Source organism: Lagenorhynchus albirostris, chromosome 4, assembly GCF_949774975.1.
Source record: "Lagenorhynchus albirostris chromosome 4, mLagAlb1.1, whole genome shotgun sequence".
Taxonomy (NCBI): Eukaryota; Metazoa; Chordata; class Mammalia; order Artiodactyla; family Delphinidae; genus Lagenorhynchus; species Lagenorhynchus albirostris.
In genome coordinates, this window is record NC_083098.1 from 3038633 (window position 1) to 3060728 (window position 22096).

Here is a 22096-nt window from a genome sequence, read left to right on the forward strand (position 1 = left end):
TGTAAGAAAGTCATTTCTGTGACTTCATTCACATACCATGTGAATTTTTAGGCTACAAAACAAAGTTTGCCTGTAACCCGACTGAGTCAGACCTTTCAAGTAGATGATCAAGTAAGAATTTTTAATAAATTAAAGGATTAAATGAAAATAAACTTAAGCTGTTGATCAAATGGTAGCGTTCAGTTCGTAAAATTATGTGACTCTGTTTTGAAAGTTGTTAAAGTTTCAAAATTTTAAAATCATGACTCTCAAGAAACTACAACTATTTGGTTCTGCAGTCAAAAATTTATTAAAGCAAAATTTTCAAAAAGGTAGAACTGCAACTCCTATGCAAATGTAAAATGAACATATGTCAAAGATTTTATTCAAATAATTAACTAACAAGGGAACCAGTAAGATGGTAAGATCATTTCAAAGAGTATTTCAAAGCTAAATATTTACAGGCTATGTTAGGATAAGATTGTTGGACTAGATATAAAAACTGGTTAATGTCCAACAAGGTAATAAACTGTAAAACCATTAGGGTTGTCTCTTCCACCAGACAGAAATGATTTGCATCTCCCTGGGATAAAAACTGACAAGTTAACCTTTGCTTTAGAGCACTGTTAAATAGTCCATTCAATAAAAACTCAAGCCCAGCCTTGCACTGAAAGAACACTTCTGGCTATTTCCAAGTGTCTGGAAACTTCTCTGACAAGTCGAATCATCTTTCATTCATGAAAGTTCTTAATTCTTGATGACACTATTTAGTTTTTAGAGAAAGGTCTTCATCATCTTTATTTGACCCCTGTACAATTCCCATATCATATTTTCAGACTAGTGCCCTAAATGGGCATTAGTTGTTCTGTGCTAAGATAAACATTAGAATTTCATAAGACAGTGTGTAGATGAATCTACAACTAGGTTATTTTAGTCATTAGCTGTAATTTAATGTATATTTAAAAGTACAATGGTATAAACAGGCTATTACACAAGTTCAGGGATTATAAATATTTTGAGCATAAGTCTAAAACACTTTATATTTTAATAAGCTCCCCAGGTGCCTAATAAGCTTAATAAATATGAATACTATAAAGAAAACTTTAAACATAATGGTAAGACTCACCCAAAGCAAAGAAAACCCTAAATTAGTGTTTTCTTCTAGTTTATGATACCTGTTACCTAATTTTCATACCACCTAAAACAATGCTAAACGTACACCAAGAGAAGTCATGAAATCACTGTTAATGATATCAAATACATGCGTACACAAACACAATCCAGTATAATTTTTGACTATTCAGTTGTTTCTTTTATCATGAATGAAGGCAGCAAACATTCTCCTAGACTTCACTTCTGAAAAGCAGCCCATCTACAAAAAAACAAAAACAAAAACAAAACAACAACAAAAAAACCACCTACGAATAAAAAGCACACATCTTTCATTTCTAATATTTTTATTATACATTTTTTAGATATTTATTTTCATAATATCAGCTAAAAAAATAATCACAGAAGAATAAGCTTTTGTATGTCTGCCCAGGTAAACTGCTCTATTTCAAATTTGTCAAGTTACAAATAAACCCCATAACGTGCGACGTGAACCAAACCACAGCATAGTGAGTATACCTGAAAGGCACAGAGTGTTCCCTTAGTTCCAGTAAGAGCAGAGTATTACTTATTAGAATGAAAAGCCTGGCCCTCAGTCATCCATTATTCAAAAATAATACAGCATGAATTATTCACTGATTCCAAAACAAAATACATTGTTGAAAAGCAAAGGTGACTAAAATAAACATGTGTTCCTGGACCTTACAATCAGACCCACTAGTGGGAGGACAAAGCTACCCCAAAATGGTGTAGCTTGAGATGCAAAATTAAAGCCGCTTCTGAGGACCATGGAATATTCCCAGCATCAATTTCACAAATTTGGATAAGATGGTATATTCCATAAAAAGCATTTTAAAATGCAAATATGCCACATGGATAAGACAAGGTATAAGGCAACTTGACAAAGAGTTATTTTAAAGTGGAGTCTGGATCTCCAGACTTCTGTTAGGCCAATTTTTCATTAATGTGCTGATTATTGAGACATAAAGCGATCTTAAAAAGCCCAAATCCAGCAGGCAGACGTGGAGACGCATGAGGGTCCAAGCGTACACTGAATGTGTAGGACCAGGGGAGGCACTCAGGGCTACAGAGGGGACACTGAAGAGAAGATCGTCTGAAGACCAGCTCTCCAAGGGTCCGCCAGCAAGGGAAGGTGCTGAGAATAGGGCTTGAATGCGACCCTAGAAAAGTTATAATTAGATGATTGAATGATTCCTTTTCCCTTGGTCTGTCTTCTCTTGTGTTCAACATGCTATTTTGACATTCTGCCCCATTCATTGGTGTAAATTATAATCTATAGATATGCTAGCCTTTATCAAAATGTCTTCAATAGTTCTAATTTACAGTGATATTGAGTGACCCTCGATCAGAACACAGAAAATGGGGCGCACTTTAGGAATAACATGCAGAACTGAGAAAACAGAGGATAGAATGCATTATAAACATTCTTAAATTGTATTTTTAAACTGAAAGAAGAAGTCAGTAGAATAGCTTCTTAATAAGGGATGGGGGGAGGGTAATAATGATTTGTTCAGGATTTGAAATCTCTATGTGAACATCTATCAAACACCATTATGTGGACACCTTCAAGGACATGAAGACTCAACACAGGAATGCTATGTGTTCACGTCCTTCTACCTCATTAAGAAGTTGGTAGAGTTCGGAGAGAATTATTTGAGCCTAAACAATTTTGGCTGTTTCAGTTCTAGTCATGTGCTTTCATTGAGGAGAATTGATCAGCGTTGGGTTTTAATTGATGTTGTTCATATTTTTCATATTAGAATAAGCCAAAAAATATATTTAAACACATTCAGTATCCGGTCCTATGGTCAATATCTGGATAATATCAATTAATTCAGCTTAAATATAATTACACAGAACAAATTAGAAGAAACCCACTGTTATTAATGAAATATACAGAAATTATAGTATATCCTTGGTAAAGATGACAAAAAGTGTAAAAAGAGCATCCACTTAACAAAAAGCTACTCTGTAAGTATAGTTTCACATGTGTAAATACCTTATAACTGCTGAATGTCTAAGCCACTAGACGTAAGTTGGAGCGAAACTGAGAGAGCAAAACTACTTAACGTATAAATCTTCGGATATGGATGGTTTCTATACTGGCAACAAATACCTCTCTAAAAAGGAATGGAAAATGCGATTCTTGAGCTCAGGATCACAGAGCTGGCTGATCATTTATAGGTACAATAGAATATACACTGGGGGTTTTACAAATAAACCACCATTTCTCCTAAGAATTACCGTAAGCTCTGAGGTTTCTGCAGATCATACGCCTCCAATTTCCAACATAGAGTTGCCTGTGCATAGTGTTGAGACTGCTCTATGTTCTAACAATTAGCAACAGAAGGACATCCAGAGCCGTTCCCATCAGAGCAGCAAATTATTAAAGGACTCACTACGTCTGATTCACACTAACCGACACGACAGATATTTTAACACGGCTAGCTGGGATAATAATTGCAACCGTTCTGTGCTCAGATGTTGCAACTCACAGGTCATGGTGTTGAAGGAAAATGTACACCTTTTGTAGCAGTATAATTGTAAAAGCTTTTAGAGTCTGCTTATAGTGTTCAGGCTCATCATATATACTTGATTAAATTCAGTTATTTTGTGTATTCATCGCTACTGCCTCATCCCTAAAAGGACTTGAGGTTTGTGTACTTGACCCCAAAACAAAAATGCATAAATACATGTAGAACTCTAGCCACAAGACCTTTTGCTACTCATTCATAGGTAACACTTTGGCCCCATGTGCAGTGATGTAGGTGAGCAGGACTTTGGCTCTCTGTTCAACTACATCGATAAGCTTCTCAATTCCTTGTCTACCTCCCTGACTCTCCCAGTAAACTTTATCAAGAAACAGAGACTGAAGGAGTTTCTGCCGTAAGTGCTGGCTCTTCAAAACAGAAACTGCAGATTCAGGAAACCTAAAAAGAGAAGATGATATTTCATTCTTCGTAATTGCTTGGAAATATTATGCCTTACCCCATGGCTCTGCCCTTCATTAATCTGGCAGAAATCACACTATCAGATAATACCGTGAGAATCAAAACGGTTTTTGTCACTGTCAAGCTGACACATCTCTTAATAATTACATACTAGAAGAATAGGTTTCAAGGGAACTGCACCTTCTACACCATTGAGAACTTGACATAAATACCAATGTCTAACTTAAGGTTACAATATGTACGCAAAGAGAGGCATGGAATGAGAATGGATTCTGATAACCTGGAAAAATACTTTCCTCAATCTTAAGCTCCATTGCCCCCATAGAAACCACTTGAATCAGTCAAGTAGAATCGTAACCTCATAAGTGTCAACATGGGGTTTTATGCAAGGAAATATGAGAAGAAAAATGCTGACAATTTCAGTAGAGTACTCTTCTAGAGGAGAAGACGCATGACTGAACTTAATGAGAAATAATCCAAAATGTATGTAGTAAAAAGAAAGAAATCATTCCAAAATGCCCAATTAAATAAAGAACTGCCTTTGGTTCAGATAATACTTCAGGATTTCTAAGAATCTGGGAACATTCTATTAAACCGGAATACTAAATTGTTTTCAAGTAAATTTAGCAAAACTCAAGTTTGAGACCCAGGGCATTCCACAATGAAGCATCTCTCTGGAAAACCTGAGGTCAGTTTAGAAGGATCCTTGCTGAATTACCTAAAGAGAGTACATTGCGATTTCCGCTCTTCATTTAGGAAGAATAAAGCCAGGGGTCTAGCATATACATTATCCGAAGGACTTAGTAAAATTTCTGGTTCAAAATTACCTGCAATGTTTTGCTGAATCTCCAATTTGGCCTCTCTCCAAGCTTTCATTAAAATGCTGATGAAAGCACAGTACAAATATTGGGGTGTAATAGTAAACTTAGTTGTTCCTTAAAAGCTAAAACAGAACATATAAAAACTAAAACAGAACATATGCTTGTTTCAAGAGTACAGTCTGCCAGGAGTTTCAGGCCTCTAAGTACCTTCTCCAAAAGTCAGTGGAGCAAGCTGGGGAGAGCACTGAGGGAGCATGAACACAGCAATCCACGTGCTCCAGCATTTCTGATGTTGCAGAGAGACCAAAGGCCACAGAGCTGGACGTGCTTAAAGGATGCTAATCAGATGCTCGGAGCTCCCCGAAGACATGTCCTATATAATTTAGTGACCATAGTACTAATTAAGTAAGAATTTTTGCTCTACGAAGTACTAATAATCCATGATTTATAAATTCTATGGCCCTTGAACTAATTTAGCTGTGGCAGAATGTACGAGATGAAACTGCTAAAACCATGGATCTCTTTAGCGACTCATCCTTTTCATAAAGGAAAATCAAAAAAAATTACCTGACTTTGCATTACACTGATTAATAGAAATATTCTATGCATAAATCTGGCTTAGCAAAGTCTTCATTTTTGCTGTTGAATGGGTAAATTACATATTCAAAGAAGATTTAACTTTAAACTCATTACTACTCATAATGCATTTAAGGTTAAATCCTCTTTGAAAGCATAAATAAAACGTGATTCATATTTTTATGAATGTATAGGATAGATGGATTCTCCAGGCATACACTTAATTCTAAGAGGAAATGCAGGGATTTAAAGAAGACCCCGTAATACCAACTCAGTAAGTGATGTCTCTAGTATGTAAATTTTCCTACACATAAAATTTCCTGAACTTAGACACTTAGAAGAGAGAATCTAAGAGAATCCACATATTCTACCTTCAGTCCACAAACAGATGTGAAGAATGAATATTAACAGGGAAAGACACAACAAAAACTCATGAAAGTGGGGCTCCTGAAACTCTCATTGTCTCTAGTGTCAAAAGACCATAAAATCCACATTACCTCATTCATGGAGCTAGGAAGAATTGTTGAAATATGCTTCAGAGTTTTATTAACAAGAGAAATAGGAACAGCAGAAACACCAAGAGTCACTGCAGAAAAATTACTGGACTTGGACTTGGAAGGCCTGGCTTCTACCCTCAATTTTAGGCTCGCTCATGTGACCCCAGCAGTCACTCAGTTTCACAAAAGGCCGGTTGACTGTTTCACTGAAGCACCCTTCTATCTTCAAGTTCAGACACACACCCCAGTTCCTTAGTGACCCTGATTTCTCACTAAGGTACAAAGACTATGAAGTGTGCTTTTTGGGGGGAAGCACTGAAATGTAGCCTCAGCCTCCATGGTTGGGGGCGAATAGCTCAGACTCTGCAGTGAGGTTCCTGCCACTATGGAGTGTCTTAGTTTCCTATATTTCCAAATCCTTCTTGAGTGTAAGCTCAAGATACTTTTCCCCATAATCTATGTCTATGGAAGGATCTTCAAATGCTCAGAAACCCTCCTACTTGAATTAAACAGCCATTGTCTTTGGCTACCATGTCCTACTCGGCCAACTGGCTCTGACTTCCCATGCGCTGATCAAAGTCACTGAGTTTATTCTGCCTTTGGACATCCTGCCTGGTCAATATCAGCTCGTCTGTTAGTTCCCCGGTCCTGTGCCCTGGTAATGGAGCCCCTGTCACCTGCTCACCCCTGCTGTGCTGCTTCCTATTCCACAGACCTCCACATGACTCCAACCTCACCCACATGGATTTTCACAGTGAGGGTCAAGCCACATGATGGAGGTGAAACTCAGTAGGACCTTGTAGGTTGCACAGGTCAGTGACGGTAAAACCTGGCGGCACCCTTATTCTGTTCCCCTTGGGTTTGGTTCCCTTCTCTGGGCTTCCATTCCCAGATTCTCTTTAAGGGCTACATTGATCAGACACAGGATGTGAGTCTTCTCCAGACCTTGCTACTTATTCAAGAGAAATGTAATGTCCTGCAGATGTTACTACATCAAGAAACTTACTCTTTGATGCCTTCTAACAGTTTGAAGTTCAAGTTGTCTTCGCTTCTGTCAAAGAAACCCTTGTTGTCTATAAAGACCAAGTGCCTTGGGTCCTGCTTTCGCTGGACAATGTGGGCTAGAGCCACGGCATCCTGGTTGTCGCACTTCGCCCTCCGTCCACTCTGTACACAGGCATCTTCCTTCCGAGGTCGGAACCCACAGCAGTTTATATCCAAGCGATTATAAATCTTAAAAGGGAAAACAAAAACAATTCTGAGATGCTGAGTAAAAACAAAACTTGGGAAAGTCGGAAGATTTCCAAAGAATGAGCGCTTTCTAAACAGCTGACTTGCCAGGATCTAATTGGGGCCAGGCTCATTTAATTACAGGCAACACTTAAAGTCCAAGGTTCATATCCTTCTGACTCAGCGATGGGTCTAAGCGTTGCCAGATCTGCTAACAGCTCCAAAGGCAGGTCGTCCAAGCTAAGCATCTCCACCCTTAATATTCAGAGTTCCCACTGACATCATACACCGATGCGTGGCCAGAAGAATCTCTGCTCTGGTGCTACTCGGGACAGAAGACAGAAACAATTGTACTTTGACACATCCAGAAACCCTGAGTGATCTCAGAGGCTCTAAAAGTTGACTGCATCCCCTAACCTCTCTGGATTTCAGTATTGCAGTGTCTAACGCGAAATAACAGAAAAGAAATCTATTGAAAAGATGCGCGATCCAGTAATGATAGCCAAGAACACTCTATGTATGGAGCCCAGAGTTAGATTTTAAATAAGTAACCAGAGTGAGCAGAACAGTTGGGCCTATTGGTGTTTATTGTGGGTAATAAGGCTACTACCCTCTAGAAGAGGGCAAACAGATTAACTAGGAAAGGGAGAATTGGGTTACTTCCATTTCTTCTGGGCAAGGGAAGAAATAATATTTATTAATCAGGTTAAAGAAAAGCCTAGGCTCAGGAGTTAGATAAATTTAAACTCAAGTCTCTTCTCTCACACTTTTCAGCTCCGCGACCTTGTATAGATCCCTTTACGTTACTGACTCTCAGTTTAATTATCTGCATAATGGGAATGAAACTATTCACCTTGCGCATTTAGTGGGAAGATTAATGAAAGTGTCTGGACACACACCAGCCCTGACCCAGGCATCTAGAAGATACTCAAAAAAAAAGAAAACTGTCATTACTATTGTTGAGACACAACGCACACACTATATGAAGTGATTTACCTCAGAAAAAGCTTCCAAGGCAAAAGATAATTTCTCCATTTCAGTGAAGGAAAACTGAGCCTCAGAGGGGTTAAATAATCCACTCTGCTACTTAAATATTAGTAAGTAGCAAATTTAAGATTCAGACACAGTTGTGTTTTTCTTCAAAATGCCACGATTTCCCCCCAATACGTCACGTTGAATAGTTTAAGGCTAGTAGAAGATTGTACATACGCTCAAAATTCAAAAGATGGCTCAACACAGAGTGTCATTTTTATTCTTTTGTCACTAAACTCCCATCCTTTCTCTTCTTCCTGGGTTTTTGCAGATCCTGTGGGGCTGTGGCCACTTGCTAAGGAACGGATGCAGAAAGAGTACTACCAAAATTGAGCCTAATTTGAAACAACTCTTCATTCATTCATGCAACAGATGTTTATGTAACATCTTCTACCCCCTAGCAGTGGGCCAGGCACCAAGGCAAATGTCACCCATGGCCAGCACCCCTCCACCAGCACTACTTCCGGAGGAAAATGCAGTGGTTTAATCTTGTCTCACTACCACAGCAAACTTTGAGAACTGGACAAAGGACCCTCCTCTCTGTTTTCTGCAGATAAGTAGACTTGGTATCAAATAGCACACTTTGGGAAGCAGGAATTATAAGAGAAGTTAGCATAGGCCAATTTTCTATGAGGTTTATATAAAAGCAGTTACGTGGGATGGGGTGGCCCATGAACCACAAGCACTTGGACAGTTCGGAGGGTACAGTGCTGGTCGAGAAACAGTCTACAGATCAGGGAGGGCTCTGGCAGAACTGGCTCCAGGCAGCCGATCCACAGGGTCATGAACCTAACCAGTGGTTTATCCAAAAACATCACATCGGCTGATTCCAGGGCATGGTGAGTTCCCGGGGCTGGTTCAAAGTTTCCCAAAGGTGGGCAAGAATGCCCAACCATAGGACTGCAGGTTAAATGGAAAAAAGCATAAGTTGGAAACTATTAGAAAAATGTACTGAGCCCTTTCTTCTCAATTTGATGTATTTTATGTAGCATCCTGACTGCCTTTGACTATAAGAGAAACCAAATGATACAGAGAGATTATATATGCTCACCAGTTTTTGAGTGACCATCGGGGGGTCAGGGAGAAGGTAAAGTTAACTCTTCTAGAGAATGCGTCTCACCCAATGTCCCCCCTTTGGGGGTGGGGTTTTAAAAGTTTGCTTATTGGACTCGAGAGGATTTTTGAGAGTGGGCTATTTTTGAGGGCTTGTCTATAAAATTATATTGCCAGTCACTTTCCAATGTCTCTTTTTTATATACATTAGCTAATAATTCTCAAAGAATCCTTTTCCCATCATCTTCACATGTTTTTATCCAATTATAATGACATTATATACAGGGGGAAAAACTTAATCCTCTTTCATTTTGGCTACAAAATCAAGGTGTGTTGTGTTGGATATGTGTGATTAGAACTTAAATTTTAACGACAGACCTACCAGCCAGTTCTTAAATGGTGCTCTGAACCCTAAGCTCTTTCTTCATTTTTGATTTCTAGTAGCGGGAAAGGACCAAGACATATAGCAATATTTCTGTTGTTTCTACAACAAGGACACGAGTATCATATATGCTATTGCTAAATAACAAGCACTTTAACGTTCAGGCCTAACTTTTAGTACTTCTGTAAATATTATACTTTTCTATTTTTAAGCTAAAAGAAAGCATTAAAAGTTAGAAGTGGGACAGACCGACTTAGGGCATCTTCTTACTATCTTCTAACATTGGACTGTTTCAAACAGTGCACTTTTAAAGTGTTTTGTCTGATCTCATTTTGAATCACTCAACAGTCTGTGATGATTTCACCACTTCCCTGTCAGACTGTTGTGCCCTTCAAGTCTCACAGACCTTGTTATTGAAACTGGGTGTGTGCGTTCAGCTTAACTTCTCTTCCAAAAATGTTTATCGTTCCTTTTTTTCAGATCTATGCATGTACCTGGTGGGTACGTTAACACATGTTGAGTGTGTGTGGTGTGTGTGTGTACACCTACAGATAGAGAATCAGATTGCAAGGCTTTAAATACTCTGAGTTTTACTTTGTTTTTCTTAGCATCCAACTATAGTAAATTATGTCTTTGTATTAATAACCTTGTCTAGCAAGGGCTTAAGCAGCTCTTAAATCTTGTTCCTAGCTCTTCCCAGAATTCTGTTTATAGTATCCCTTTCAAATTGACATTCAATATACCCAAAATGATTTGACCACAAAACCATAATCCACTCCCTTAAATTCAACACCATTTTGCTTGGCATTTAATTTAGTTATATATTTAGTTATATATTTCCACTTACACTGAGCAGAGTTTACCCACTTTTTAAGGCCCAATAAAGCACATCCTAGACATCTATATATCCATAAATATGGTTTTAATATATGTACTTGTTTAGTCCACACATTTAAGTGTCGCATGATCAGGCACCATAGTTACCATCTACATGTCTATGTTCTTAGATAATAATCCTACAAAGAAACCTATTTGGGGGTAAATCTTGTCAGTTAAGCAGTTAGGTGTTGATCACCGTTATTGCAACTTGTTCAAATTCACATCTTCTTACTCTTTAAAACAAGGAAAATCTTTTGCAAAATTGATCTTCTGAATCTGAAGACTCCTGCCAATGATGAGTTTCTATAAAATGACTCTTTCCTCTTTTAGGAAAATATATCTTCCCAATGTTTACCTAACTAAAATTATACTCAGAAAATTCAGGTGTTCCTGCCAAATATTTTGTTGTTGGGGATATTTTTAGATATCTTGCCTTCTTCTCAAGTTTCTTTTTTTAATCCCATTTTCCTTTTGGTAGTGTGAGTTTTGTCTGTAAGAAAAAGTATCATAAGAGTGACTCAAGTTATGTGCACAGAGCCCAAACCAGGATGTCTCAGCTGCCCTGACTAGCTCTCTAAGGCCCAGTAGAAACCTGCAGAAATCCAGTCACTCCCCATACTTCTGCACCCCACCCTTTCTACCTGTGTCTTCAAAGAGTGGATCTGTGGGAGTTTCTTCTTATCTCTTTTTAATTGCTAAAGTAAAGCAATTAAATGATTAATTTTATTGCCTGAACAAAGGCAATAAAAATATTCTAAACATGCTGCTAATATTAATAATGAAAAACATAATAGCAGTCATTTACTGAGTGTTTGGTATGTGCCAGGAATTGTCCACTTAATTCTTTACGTAGATTATTCGATCCTCATAGCAACCCTAAGAGCTAAGTGCTAACAAGAGTCCCATTTGATGAATGAGGACTGACTCAAGGTCCCTCAGCTGACACATGACAAAAGTCAGGCTTCCAACCCAGATGTCCATCACCCTGTGTTTCTCAAGGGCATCCTCCAACACGGTGCTGCAGAGAGATGAGTACATTTGTGCAGAATGTTAACTGACCCAACTTGCAATAAGTACTGGTCACAGGTTTCAGCAGAAACACAAAGAACTTCAGTGCAAGAGTTCAGGGAAAATTCATGAAGGAGAGGATATTATAATTGGGTTTTAAAAGACAGGCAGTATTAGCTAAAAAACATGCAAAGGCATGAAGGTAGCAAATCCAAAGGCATCTTTAGAGAACCTGAGGGTATGTTAGACCAATGCTTCTCAAATGGTCTGCCATGGAAAACCTAGTGGTTTTGCCTTTTCTCTCCCCGGGCCCCATATTCCATGTGGCCTGTTGCTTTGTTAAAAGATGATAAAATAGAGATTATCGTATTAAGCGAAGTAAGACAGAGAAAAACAAATATCATATGATGCCACTTATATGTGGAATCTAAAAAAAACGATACAAATGAACTTATTTACAAAACAGAAACAGACTCACAGACTCAGAGGACAATCTTATGGTTACCAAAGGGGAAAGGAAGGGAGGGATACGTTGGGAATTTGGGATTAAAATATAAACGCTATTATGTATAAAATAGATAAACAACAAGAACCTATTGTAGAGCACCAGGATCTATACTCAATATTTTGTAATAACCTAAATGGGAAAAGAACCTGAAAAAGAACATATATATGTAAAACTGAAGAACCTAGGGGTAAGACAGGAATAAAGACACAGCCCTACTAGAGAATGGACTTGAGGATATGGGGAGGGGGAAGGGTAAGCTGTGACAAAGTGAGAGAGTGGCATGGACATATACACACTACCAAACGTAAAATAGCTAGCTAGTGGGAAGCAGCCGCATAGCACAGGGAGATCAGCTCTGTGCTTTGTGACCACCTAGAGGGGTGGGATAGGGAGGGTGGGAGGGAGGGAGACGCAAGAGGAAAGAGATATGGGAACAGATGTATGTGTATAACTGATTCACTTTGTTATAAAGCAGAAACTAACACACCATTGTAAAGCAATTACACTCCAATAAAGATGTTTAAAAAAAAACTGAATCACTTTGCTGTACACCTGAGTCATTGCAAATCAACTATACTTCAAATAAAAAATAAAGAAAATGTAAATAAAATTTAAAACATTAAAACTGCCCCTTTACAAAGAAAACTGCATTTTATAAAGAAAGTTTAAATTACACAATAAAACACGTAATGAGTGGAATTGAACAATTCACTGTAGTAACTCATCCGACGCTTGGTACAGAGCAGGCACTTGACATACGTGTACCATGGACAGAATTCTCCCGAGAGCATCCGCTTTGCATTTGGCTATTTACAAAGCTCCTCCAAAACATTGTCTTCTTTGGGAAGACTCAAATGAACAAAACGATTCCGGTAGAGTAAGACGTGGGTCTTTTTAGAACAGCATCCAGTGGATGGAGTGGGAAAGATGGGCAGGGAGCAAAGAACAGGGCTGCCTGTCCTCCTCGTTTGCTTCTGGTTGGCGCCTTTACGTGGTTCAGTTTCACTAACTGTGGACCACGGAGTCTCACAGCCCACGGGGAGTCCATGGAACACCCTGCATGCAAGAGGCATTTGAAAAACAACACGCACATGTGACAGAAATAACAATAGCATTGTCATTTGCAGTTTTCTGGAAGATTCCTTTGAATTCCAGTCGTCTCACTTGACACCTCATTTGTTTTTAGAAAATGCACGGAGAGAAAACTTTCAGTACATATTTTATCTCAAAAAGGCAAAAAAACAGTGAAAATTGTCAGCCCCACCCTAGGAAGAGAAACACAAGCATATGGACTGACTTACTTGCCAGCTAATAACTCACGTTGGAAAATCCTCGTACTTGGATTTGTCTTGATGTCAATCAACGCACTGTTGCCATGTTATCAGTGGAACCAGATTTGGATCCCTGTGGTCTAGTGGGTGTGTGGATCTCTACTAGATCACAGAGAAGGGCGACCTCAGACAAGCACCGCGGTCCCTATGGTACTTGTGATCACAGACCTAGGCCCATACCTTGGGAGCTCAACAAAGCAAAAGCAAAAGCATCCTTCTCACCAGTCTGCACCTGTATAGCTAGGGAACTCTCATCTCATGAAATAATAGGTTTCATTTTTCTTCTGTGCTACCATGGCAGCAGCTAGCCTGTTAGATGAGTATGCATTCAAATGTGACCAGCAGAGTAGCTGGTGAACGATGGGAAAAGTAAAAATCGTTTGCGGTACATAGATCTAACTATGGGCATCGGTTTCCCTGTGCCTCAACCTCTATAAACAGCAGTCATGGCTCTACACCGCCTATCCTCCAGAATTCCACGCTTAAAAATAACTATCAGTATATACCAATTCCATGCAGACGCTCCAGTTCCTGTCCCATTACTGAATCATAAGTAAAGACTAACAGTGTTTTTTTATATATAAGTAAAACTATTTTTAATGCTACGATACATTTGGATCTATTTCTACAGATGCAGTATTTGAATTCATGTACCTCTGAATAAATACCAGAAGTCAAACATCATTCTGCCACAGAAAGACTGTGGAAAGAGTCATTTGTCACCAGGCAAGTGACAATCTACTTTTAGAGAAAGAAATTTCACATTCTGTAATTTGCACAAGCAGAGCTGCGTGAAAATAGCCTGTCAAAGGCACACCCACCTTCCTGTAAAGATTTACAAAGAGCACTTGACTAAGAAAAACAGTAAATATTTTATGGAATTCTGATTTATAGAATGGATTTATATGAAGCAAATATTTAAAACAGCAATAAAATAACCTTAATATAAGTACACGTTCTTAAAAATACTTTCAATGAAATGAAACAGCATTTTTAATGATTTAACATTAAACAGGGTTGCCAATAATTTTTAAATGATGTACATTTACATCTCAGGGAACAGTTCATTCAAAGCTTTCCCCTTGCGTGACTTGACGTGTATTCATTTTTAGCATTCTTATGGAATTTCTATCTGTTTTATTTTCCTCTATTATGTAGTATTTTATTATAAGGACAGTGACAAAAATGAGTAAAGATAAACTAAATGACTATAGTAAAACACAATGCTGATTATGCTGACAAAGATTCTGTGCTTGACCAAAGTCAGGCTCCTGAACTTTCTCCGAGGCTTTTCACGCCCTTCCTTATAAAATCAAGTTTTAGCAAGAACCCTGCAAAGTCAGTTTAACCAGGAGCCCTCACCCTTACAGCTACCTGATCACGCTCAATACCTAACCTGGGTCCTCAGCTTCCACCATCCCAAAGGTGATGTCTGAGCACCTGTCTTTAGCAAGAATCTGGTTAGGTCACTTTACCTGGAACTCCCCTTCCCCCGGATGTTTGCTCTTAGCCATTTTTCACCCCATGACCCCTACTCTGTCCCCCCCCGGGCTATACGTTCCCACCTGCACTGCTGTATTCTGGGTTCAGCCCCGTCTCTCTCCCCACTGTAAACTCCCACTGCAGTGATCCCTACACCTATTTCGATGATCGTGAACAAAGGCTGATTTACCATCTTTAACAAGCACCATGGAATAGTTTTTCTTTAACAATGATTAACACAACCTAATGTAACATACCCCAAAGTTATTGAAACTTATTTTTTATGGAAATCAGCTCTCTTTATAAGAAAGATAGACTGATTATTTTCTGGTTCTTTAAAAATAAATTGCTGCTTGAGAGTAGAATGGAGATTGCCAGGAGCTGGGGGGTCGGGAAGATGGAAGATGCTGGTCAAAGAGAACAAACTTTCAGTTAGAAGATGAATAAGTTCTGAGGATCAGACTATATTTAATAATACTGTATTGTACACTTGAAATTTGCTAACAGAGTAGATCTTACACATTCTCACCACACACACACACACACACACACACACACACGGTAACTTTGTGAGGTGACGGAGGTGTTAATTAGCTTGACTGCAGTAAAGATTTCACAACATATATGTAAATCAAATCACCCCATTGTACACTTTAAGTATATGCATTATATTTGCCAATTATACCTCAATAAAACTAGAAGGGAAAAAAAAGAGAAAATAAATAAACAAATTCTGCTTTACTAAATTAGACTTTAAAAACAAAGATTATTTTTACACACATGTATAGAATTTCCTGTTTGAAAATGTATTTGTTTCTATGCTCCCTGGGTTGGCAAATAGCTATAAAGTAAAGCCATTTATGTAGCTTAGATATGAAATCCCAGGATACTGCAAAAGCATTTTATGTCATGCCGTTACTAATTATCAAAATAAACCAAAAGGTTAGGTATCACATTACAAATAAAGAAAAGGCTCAGAGAGGCTAAGTAACCTGCCCAAGGAGACACAGCTAGAGAATGATGTGGATTTCTACCAACTTCCGCCTTTTCCACACTGCCTCCCAACATGGAGAAGACAAGATTCCTGCTTTCACAGAGATTCCAATCGAATGCCTCTAAGTATGATTCACTGTGTATCCTCCACATCAACCAACACCATGATTTGCACGATGCAAATACTCAATAAATGTCTGTCGGAAAAAATGAAGGAATGAATGCCAGTTCCTACTGAAATCTGTCTAATGCAGATAGCTAACTACTAAGAGACCTCTCTCTAATCAGGCCAGACCTCCATGTTTTCCTGATCCAGTATCTTGTAAAAAGCTCAGAGTGTTAAAATCAAAATCAAAGAATCTTAGAATTACAGAAACGTCATAACGCTGAAGTTACCAGAGACTATACAGGCAAAAGTGAGTTTATTTCAGAAAAATTACCCCAGAGCCATAGTTCTCAAACTTTTTTATTTCAGAACGTTTTGGCACTCTTAAAAGTATTGAAGCCCCCCAAATCCTCCTTTATGTGGGTTATTTATCATATAGAAATTAAAACTGAAAAAACTTGAATAGTTACATATTAACTCATTTAAAAATAACACTGGTACACCCATTACATGTTAACATAACATATTTTTACAAGAAATTGCTGTATCTCTAAAAATATAATAAGAGAAATGGAATTGTTCTTGCAAGTTAAAATGGTGTTAAAGGAAAAAACAGCAATGAGTTGAGCTCCTGATTCAAACAATTGTATAAGTGGTTTTCCTCAAGACAACCACTGCACTGTGGGAAGCAATAGAAGTGCTTTATACACACTTTCCACTTGCTCACCCAAAATATTAAAAAGATGTACACTTACAGGTAGAGACTTAAGAACATTAACAGTTTTTATTGCTTCATCAAGGACTTTCTTAAGTGCATCAGGCATTCATTCCATGGGTCTTTTCACATGAGTCCATTGGCCACGAAAGGAGAACAACTCTTGGTAGAGTCTGGGGCCAGCTTCAATTCATCCCAAGGCACCAACAGATTCACCCATGATTGCAAATTTTGTAAATATTGTAAAAAAAAGAAAAAAGCAAAAACTCTGAGTTTTGTGACCTCACAGATTCCCCTGAAAGGGCCACAGAAAAGCCATCACCCCAAACAGTCCCATTCAATGTGACCATAATCAGTAACAAATGTGAAAAGTCCCGTTTATCTCTTAGTTATCTGTGTCCATAAACATTTTGAATGTGGTTGGGAAGAGCCTGTCACTAATAGAATCCTTATGGACCAGCTCTCCCTTAAATCTCTCTGAGTCTACTTCCTTGGGCAAAACAAACCATGAATCTTTAAAAAATAATTACATACAAAACACATATATATGGAGCCAGATAAATAGTTGCTTGTCCTCTCATTGTTGCTAGGGCAATACTGTTGGGTTGCTTTTTCCATGGTTTCCTTATTTACCTCCTGGCAGATTGATCTAGATTCAACGCTTAGACCTCCTGTTTTCCCGGAAAACAGCAGAGTCAAGGATGGTTTCAAACTGTCTGTGTTTCCATGGCATAGGATCAGTGGCGAAGCCAATCCCAAAAGCTAGCTCAAACAGTGCATTAAACAATCTTTGAGTCTCAAAAGATTATTGATGGAATCACACAGGCTTCCTCTAATCCCTGATCTCTCCAGCCCAGCTATGGATACAACAAGATTTAGGATTGATGTGTACTGACCAGGCACTAATCAATTTCAGCACAGCCTAAAAATTCCATGGCAAGGGTTGAAATAAGCAAAGATGACCTGTAATTAAGGAAAATAGACTGTGCTTTGATTAACAATTACATTAGAATTGACCCAGAAATGCTCAGGTGGTTGTCACTTGGCAATATGAGGTTTATGAATATCATGTATTTGACCAGACATTTCTCCTTTGATTCCGACAGATACAAGAGCAAAGACCTATGTCAACCCGCCCACATTTTACACAAATGAGGCTTTAGCGTAATCCATGCCAGAAAGCTCTGAGAATAAATGCTAGACAGTAGGTGGAAAGGATACATAAAATTCTAAAGGCTTTGAAGTTGGAAGCAGACGTCTGAGCAACTCTGTGCTTCTTCACAGGAAGGAGATGCTTTGAGACACAGAGAACCCTTAACAGGAAGTGGGCCAGGATCCAGAGAAATACCTTCCTGCTGTAGAGGCCAGGTTGCCAGTAAGCTACACCTCTGTCACGGACTAGGGTTGGTGTGGCAGCTCTTTATCTTCAAAGTTGCATCCTTGAAAAATCAAATAAATAGCTTAAATTCTGTGGAGTGAGAGAATGTGGTCTCTAAAAGGTCTCCACCAGAGAAAAGATGTCAAAGCCCAAAAGACAGACTGACAAAGGTCAGGGCCTTTGTATTTACTTTCTCCATCCTGTCATGTTCTTGCAGAGAACTTTTAGCAGCAGAAGTACATTCCATGTAAGGGCCATAAAACGTGAAACTATTTGCCTTTTGAAATAGTGCTGGTTTCCTAATCTCCACGAGGTTTTGAGTCGGCCTAACTTCTTAGTAGGAGGGATGATCTAACGGGTCAATTTCTGCAGGAGAAGACTTTACCAACTTCCTAGATGGAGCTGGGTGTGTGAGTCAACCAAGGGGCCATCTTTTCTGGGAAAGAATCACACTGAGAAATGAGATAACAACAGTTCCCAGGCCTGGAGATGACATCGTGTCAGATTCGAGAGCCAAGACACAAGATCTGAAATGATACCTGAGGCCCACAGATTGGGTGGGAATTATCTACTAGAACACAGAAATCCCTCAGTCCAAGTTAGCTGAGTTTAATCGAACCCTGTAAGCAGTATCCTGTATGCTTATAATTCCTAGTTTTGTTTATAAAGTAAAATGAAAAGTACTAACATATGCTCATAGGAAAAATAGAACAAATGGTTGTGAAGCAAATTATTTAAATACAACACCTAGGAAGCCAAACATAGCCTTTCATATAATGTTAAAGAGTCCAAAAGCACTAATGTGGTATCTGTCGCATTAAGTTCAGATGAGGAAACCAAGGCAAAGAGAGGTTAAGTAGCTTCTCAATGTTCAGAAATTAATTATTGGCAATTGGAATTCAAACTTAGCAGACTGCTTCCAGAATCTTAGTTTCTAACTGTTAAACAGACTATATCTGAGGTCAAAAGCAAGTTTTATACCTCCTAAATCTTCTTCTGTTATTTTATTTAATCTTTTGAAAGGAATTTGACCAAATCTTGGAAACTCAAATGCTCTCTAGAATACTACCCTTTGTCATCCTCATGGGGGAGAATTTTTATCCACTCAGTTCAGATACCCACGCTTCAAGAATAAAAGGTTACTTGTGCCTCTGTCATATTTAACAGACCCAGTAAAATGCCATAGCCTTTGGGAATGTAGATTTTTTAATTGGGTGAAACAGAAAGAATGTTGTGTACAGAAAATTAACAACTGTGCTCTGTATTCCCTTGCCCTTGCCGTAGCATCAGAGCAAGTGATTTCAGTTTGCTTCAGGCATAACTTTTCTAAGACTGCTCACAAAATCCACCCAGTATAATCCAACATATTCCCAAACACCATTTAAATAAGGCATATATTTGACTTTAAAATAAAAATTTCAGTGTAATTGATGAGAAGCATTATTGTATAAAAAATAACCATTTATTATGGTACTCATGAAAAATGGCCTAAGCTTGTTCATCTATTCATTTATTTGCTCAGTAAACATTTTCAATAAACATCTCTCCATAAACATTGTATGATGCTAAATATAAGAAGCAAAAAAATAAATAAAATAAGATCTTACAAAAAATGTAAAATTTCTCTGGAGTAAAATCTATTAGAAAAGTCAAAAGAGGACTTCCCTGGTGGCGCAGTAGTTAAGAATCCACCTGCCAATGCAGGGGACACGGGTTTGAGCCCTGGTCCGGGAAGATCCCACATGCCGCGGAGCAACTAAGCCCATGTGCCATAACTACTAAGCCTGCACCCTAGAGCCCACGAGCCACAACTACTGAGCCCGCATGCCACAACTACTGAATCCTGTGCACCTAGAGCCCATGCTCTGCAACAAGAGAAGCCACTGCAATGAGAGCCCCACACACTGCAACGTAGAGTAGCCCCCACTCGCCGCAACTAGAGAGAAAGCCCGTGTGCAGCAATGAAGACCCAATGCGGCCAAAAATAAATAAATTTTTTAAAAAGTCAAAAGAAAAACAACAAAGTAAGAAAAATTATTTGAGACATTTAGGGTTGGATAATAACTAACTTTCATCACATAAAAATGTTTTTATAAATCAATAAGAAAAAAGTTATGGAATGCAATAAAAACATAAATGATTTGAACAAGCAATTCACAGGGGAAAAAACACAAATAATCAATGTATGAAAATATGTTATCCTCAACCTCACTTGTAATGAAGGACCTGGAAATATATACAAGACCCCATTATCCTCCATAAAATCAGCAAAAACATTTATTAGTTTTCCACTTCCCAAAGTTGGTAAGAGAGAAGGAAGCAGACACTCTCACACATTACTGGTAGAATTGTGAAACTCTGCAACATCTAGAGAAAATTAGCCTGTGTCTGTGACTTTGGGACAAATAAATGCTGGATGAGTCAAAAATGTAAATCCATTCCCACAGATGCCACCCTCGTATATATAGTTTGATCTACTTTTGTAAATAGTGACCAAATGAACTCTTAACAGTCAGACTAACTTCTGACTTTTAGATTCAGTGCTTTAACCAGAGCCAAAACTGGGAACTCCAATCTTGGTGTCTTACCTTGGACGGTTCCAGGTTAAAGTCTTGCAAAGGTCTCATCCTCATGAATTATGGGGGATGAGAAAGACTCCTCCCTCTATTGCACCCTTAAGAGATTATAATATACTATAATATACTATAAACATAATTTTTATATGCACTAGGAGACCTAAAAATTTGTGTGATTCACTTTATTGTGACATTGGCTTTGTTGTAGTGGTCTGACACCAAACCCAAAATCTCTCTGAGGTATGCCTGTATTTAGGATGCACTAAGTGTCATAGGAACATTGCCAATCCATGTTCTTTTTCTCATGGTTTCCCCAACCTCTTTATCATTCCCAGCCTACGATCCCACTCAAACTTTCTCCTTCACTATTTTATGGCAAAAGGTTCTTCTTCTTTTGACTGCATAACAGTAAGAACTTATATTATTTTCGGCCAGCCATCCTTACATGGATCTATCTTTTTGTTTTATACAGTATAGTTTCCTACCTAAGTAATGTTTTAAAAATGAAACTTGGCGTGCAGCATTGGGATAACCATCTCATACTGCTTCGCTGCCCCTGCAGTGGTTTTCTATGGTGTAATGCACAGCAGATGTCGCACAAATATATCTTCATTGGTTGAATGATCGTTGGAGCTTCCCTTAACAGAAAGGAGAATGATAAAGACAGATGGTAGGTTGAGATTTAGTTGAAGGTTCCAAAATTAAAACAAATGTCACCAGAGACAACTTCTAACAGGGTTTGCCATCTAATCATTATAGGTTAGCTCTTCCGTTCGTCAGCGGCAAACCTCAAGGTCTATCCCTTCTCGTAGACTTCACCACAAGGTTCATGAATCTCCTCTCCATCCCCCACCCCCTACCATGGTCATCATCCTCAGGACCTTCAACATCTATGCTGACCACTCCCCATAGGGAATACCCTTACCTACTTCAGCCTAGCAATCTTCTTCCATTCTCCACTGTATTGCTACTACATGTTATCATACCAACATCTTCCATTAAACTAAGAAAAACTTGGTAGTTGTTATGTAATAATAGTTAAAAATATGAAAAATACAGTCAGCCAAACCTGCTAAAATCTCTATTTGGGAACTTACTAGCTAAGTAACACCAAACAAGAGAGGTAACTCTTGAGAAACAGTTCTCCATGGCATTTCTGCACATCTTATATCAAGTTTTCTTCTGCACTATCTCTTCAAGGATGCCAGTATAGCAAACAGCCTTGGAAGATACAATGAGTGTCTCCCTCTGGGGTGGAAGACAGATTTGTTTCCTGACCAGGATAATAAAGATAATGTCTCCTTCTGGGGCAAATGTTGGGCAGTTGTGTCAGCAGCCTCTTATAAGACTGGAGGTTTCCTCAGTAGGTACAAAACCCCACTGGGTGTAGCATTCAGTGGGGCGACTCCACATTGCCCCAGTGGGACCTGAGGGCAGAGGAACGTCAGTGATGAAGTCATTTGTCGCT

General features: G+C 38.6%; 1 protein-coding gene and 1 long non-coding RNA gene across 3 annotated transcripts in view; both read right to left on the reverse strand.

Annotated features, from left to right (window-relative positions):
• Nucleotides 1-1419: 1419 nt before the first annotated feature.
• GASK1B (golgi associated kinase 1B) overlaps nucleotides 1420-22096 on the reverse strand; it is a 41496-nt gene continuing 20819 nt past the window's right edge. For both annotated transcript variants that reach the window (XM_060147514.1, XM_060147513.1), the window contains exons 4-5: nucleotides 6962-7188; nucleotides 1420-4040 (exon numbers count right to left, since the gene is read on the reverse strand). In XM_060147514.1, coding sequence (XP_060003497.1) covers nucleotides 3833-4040; nucleotides 6962-7188 — 435 coding nt within the window. In that variant the 3' untranslated portion in view covers nucleotides 1420-3832. The remainder of the gene's footprint in view (nucleotides 4041-6961; nucleotides 7189-22096) is intronic.
• On the reverse strand, nucleotides 15305-21179 carry LOC132519617 (uncharacterized). Its single transcript, XR_009540211.1, has 2 exons — nucleotides 21114-21179; nucleotides 15305-18113 (listed from the first exon to the last, which is right to left on the reverse strand). It is a non-coding gene; the product is annotated as an uncharacterized LOC132519617 (long non-coding RNA).